The 4,753-nt window shown below is 27.7% G+C and overlaps 1 protein-coding gene across 1 annotated transcript; it reads left to right on the plus strand.

Annotated features, from left to right (window-relative positions):
- Nucleotides 1-244: 244 nt before the first annotated feature.
- Nucleotides 245-2,062, plus strand: LOC149493095 (berberine bridge enzyme-like 21). Its single transcript, XM_089715778.1, has one exon. It carries the CDS (start codon nucleotides 306-308, stop codon nucleotides 1,929-1,931), a length of 1,626 nt encoding a protein of 541 aa, XP_089571904.1. The 5' UTR covers nucleotides 245-305; the 3' UTR covers nucleotides 1,932-2,062.
- The last annotated feature ends 2,691 nt before the right edge of the window (nucleotides 2,063-4,753 follow it).

The following is a 4,753-nucleotide window of genomic DNA, read 5'->3' on the forward strand; positions in this document are numbered from 1 at the left end:
CCAAAAAAAAAAAAACAATAATAAATAGCTAAGCAAAAAAAAATCTAAAAAGTAACCATTTAGTTGTAATTTGTAGAAAGAACGAAAAATTAGAAGATAAAGCTAACAATAGAAAACAAAAAACATAATCTCCATAGTTTCTAATTAAAGTCAATTTTATATTTTAGTTGAATTAAAAAAAAAAAAAAAAAAAAGAAGGACAAGTCTTTATAAATCCTCGCACATAACACAATGCAAATACACAATCATTCCCTATCTCTCTCTCTCTCTCTCTCTCTCTCTCTCTCTCTCTGCGAAGAAAAAAAATGCCAAAATCTACAAAATGTATATCGCCCTTCCTCTTCGTTCTTGTCTTCAACCTTTCTTCCTTATTTACATTTGCAGCTACTACAGATGATACAGTTTATGAATCTTTCCTTCAATGCCTAAAGAACAACACAAATCCAAATGACCAAATTACAAATCTTGTTTACACAAAAACCAGCGATTCCTACACTTCAGTTCTTCAATCTTACATCAGAAACGCTAGATTAAACAAATCAACAACTCCAAAACCCTTAATCATTTTAACTCCAAAACAAATATCCCACGTCCAATCCTTCGTAATCTGCACTAAAAAAGTTGGTTATCAGCTTAAAATCCGCAGTGGAGGCCATGATTACGAGGGAATTTCTTATATTTCAGATTCACCCTTTTTTATTCTTGATATGTTTAATCTTAGATCGATTAACGTTGATATAAAGAATAACTCTGCTTGGGTTGAATCGGGTGCTACACTTGGTGAATTATATTACAGAATTTGGGAACAGAGTAAAGTTCATGGCTTTCCTGCTGGGGTTTGTCCCACTGTTGGAGTTGGTGGCCATATTAGTGGAGGTGGGTATGGTAATATGTTGAGAAAATATGGGTTAACTGTTGATAATCTTATTGATGCTGTAATTGTTGATGTTAATGGTAAGGTTTTGGATAGGAAATCGATGGGTGAGGATTTATTTTGGGCAATTAGTGGTGGTGGTGGTGGAAGTTTTGGGGTTATTATTTCTTATAAAGTTAAGCTTGTTCCAGTTCCAGAAACAGTAACAGTTTCTAGAGTTCAAAAATATATTGATGAAGATAATAGTATTATTGATCTAGTTTATAAGTATCAATTAGTTGCTCCAACAATTGATAATGATCTTTTTATGAGGATGTTAGTGCAGCCTGTGAGTTCACGAATCAACAAAGGTGAAAAAACAATTAGGATTTCTATTGTGACATTATATTTGGGAAATGCAGATACTGTTGTGAGCTTACTGAGTAAAGAATTGCCTGAATTAAGGTTAAAGAAAGAGAATTGCAGTGAAATGAGTTGGATTGATTCTGTTCTTTGGTGGGCTAATTTTGACAATGGTACTTCTCCTACTGCTCTTCTTGACAGAGATCTCAATTCTGCAAATTTCCTGAAAAGAAAATCAGATTATGTGCAGAAACCAATTTCAAAAAATGGTTTTAATTTGATTTGTAAGAAAATGATTGAATTGGGTAAAACTGGATTGGTTTTCAATCCTTACGGAGGCAAAATGGCTGAAATTCCAGCCACTGATGCTCCTTTCCCTCACCGGGCCGGAAATTTGTTTAAAATTCAGTATTCAGTGAATTGGGAAGAAGCTGGAGATGCAGCAGAGAGCGAGTATTTGAGTGAAATAAGGAAACTGTACAGTTATATGACTCCATTTGTGTCAAAGAATCCAAGAAGTGCATTTTTGAATTACAGAGATCTTGACATTGGTGTTATGGAGCCTGGTAAGAATAGTTATGAAGAAGGTAGTGTTTATGGGCATAAGTATTTTAATGGAAACTTTGATAGATTGGTTAAAGTGAAGACTGTTGTTGATCCACAGAATTTCTTCAGGAATGAACAGAGCATCCCTACTCTTCCAAGCAAAGCTTAATAATTTACTGCTGATTTTTTAAGTACTAGAAAAATATAATGATTGTTCATTGTAATAGAAATAATATGTTGTGATATTTATAAATATATATAATTTATTATTACCAATTGAAAAAAAGAAATTCAAATTAATTTTTTTTCCTCTTTTATTTAATTTTGTTAGTCTAGCAACTAGCATAATATTATGCTTATATGATCATTTATGTTTCTCCTTTTTTCTAAATGGAAATTGCAAATTTTTGATACGCAATTAGTAGTGATGTGCAAATAGTTCAGTTAGCCGAAAATTGAATTAAGGTGATTCTATTTCAATAACTTCAATTCGATTTTTAAATAATTTGGTCCAATTTAATTTTAGTTTTTTTGTTGAATATTTCGATTCAATTTGATTTTGACAAAAAGAAAAATAATTAAATTGTGTATATTTATCTTACTAAAATTTAAGTAAATATTTACTTTCCAATGTAGAAAATTAAAATTTTAAATCCTAAAGTTCCTTTAAATATTTTTAATGCATAAAAATTAAAAAGAAAAGAAATCTAGTTGAGAATAGAAACTACTAACTAGGCTTGGCATGAGTAAAATACTAATCATTAAATTGTCAAAGCTAAGGAACTTTTCAAGCACTTTGACTTTTCTTCGAAAAGAATAATTAGTAAAAATAATAAGAATTGCTTATTTTCTATGTAATACTTGGACGTCAAATGATTGGAATTCGTACGAAGTAGTTATATATGATGGGATGATTATATATATATATATAAAGGAGACTTATTTATATGCTGTGATTTAGTTTGTAATGTAAATTAAATATGTGAAAAAATTTTTAAGTTGATCCCACTAATTATATTTTATTTTGCAACGCAAACTAGATATGTGTAAAGAAATCTCAAATCGGTTTCACTAATCGTACCTGTAAAAAAGATAAAACGCTTTAACTATGACTAAATCACATTAGTCAATTCCTAATATAAGTGGTTTAAAAAAAAAAAAAAAAAAGATAGACTTTATCTTCTTATAAGAAAAAGAAAGAGTACATGGACCACCTGCATTCACCCTCCGTATCCATACGTCAAAAGCCACGTGGCCAGAAAGAGATTGCACCTTCCGACTTTCCATCACAAATAAGTTGGACTTAGGCTAAGATTTTTAAGCACATCCTCGGAATTTGATACGTTTTTTAATTAGTATTTAATAATGGCTCTCAGGAATTAAATTTATATTTTTATTTTTATAGAAATTAAAATTATTTATTATCTCAATTAATATCTTGTTGGTTTTATATTTAAATTTTATTAATGTTATAAAAACAATTATCAATTATATTATTTTTCATATTAAATATCTTTTATAATCATTTTGTTCATAATTTTTATTAAATATTGTGTTAAAGAATTTAATAAATATTTTTTATTTATATAATACATTAAAATAAAAAATAATATATTCACCTCAAAAATTTTAAAGATATAAACAACTAAATCAAATAGACCCTTCGACCATAATGGAATAAAGTTTCTCGTCAGTTTTTCAGGACCAGCATTTGAACTTGGTCCATGAATCGAATGAATTGAGTTTAATCTAACGAGTTTACTTTATGTCTGCTCATTGAAATCGTTTAATAAATTAGCTGGTTTAGATTTGAGTTTAAACTTATGAAAGAGTTTTCCTGTTAAACTATAAATTACAAACGAGTCAAATTAAAATATATTTCTCAAACTATATTTCCTTTGCAAATAATCCCCAGATTTACATATAAATTTGAGTTATTGTCGCGCAAATATTGAAATTTATTATTATCCATATATTGAGATTTTATTCTCAAATCTAATTATGGGTTATTGTTATCACCGTTATCATAATTTTATCTAGCGTCTTTTATTATTTGGATAGTTATGCAAAAAAAAAAAAAAAAATTTAAGATTTCCTCTCTAATAGAAGGAGAAATTTGAAAATGATCAGATCGGACTTATAGAAAAACCACGGACTCGAACAATGGTTATGAATGATCACCAAGTAGAGCTAGCAATTACCTATCACACAAATATTATGTTCTGTCAATTTGATCAAATACTTCAAATTGATATATGTTTTTTTTTATTCTTTGTATAAGTGGTTTATTATTAACATTTTTATAGAAAAATATAAAAACCTATTGATCTGTATCTCATATCTATATACAGTTTCCTTCTAATGAAATTTCTAGTTTGATTTCTTATAAAAAAGAAAGTCCTAAGTTGTAATCATCTATTTAATTTCTTAAAAAAAAAAGTAGAAATTTCATTAAAAAGAAACAAATACAATATATATATATATATATATATATATATATATATATATATATATATATATATATTTATTTATTTATTTATTTGATGAAGATGAGGGATTTCTTTACTTGGGCATGAAGATGCTAATTATAAATCACTTAGAAAAAAAAAAAAAACTTTAGCTTGATTTATAGATTCAATCCAGACAATAGAAAGGGGTTTATGTCATCAACGATCAGCATGCTTTAGTTTATCGCAATTTACGACCATTATTTAACTCTATGATCTCTTAACAAATTTGATTTGATGCTCTTTAAAATTGTTCGATCTATATTAAAGGTGATCTGCATCTCCATTTGAAACCAAAATAACACGAATAAACATTGCAATAGTAACAACAATAACATCAAAAAGAGATGAATAAAAAATTCAAGATCTATCAAAACAAATGGATCTTATTTGAGAGCATATACCTAAAATCTATTGAAAATATACACATATGAAAATATATACTCAAAATTTATATTAAAGAGCAATTTAAAGATTATTTAAG

The sequence above is a fragment of the Jatropha curcas genome, chromosome 10 (genome assembly GCF_041381405.1).
Source record: "Jatropha curcas cultivar XTBG-Jc1 chromosome 10, XTBG_Jcur_1.0, whole genome shotgun sequence".
NCBI lineage: Eukaryota > Viridiplantae > Streptophyta > Magnoliopsida > Malpighiales > Euphorbiaceae > Jatropha > Jatropha curcas.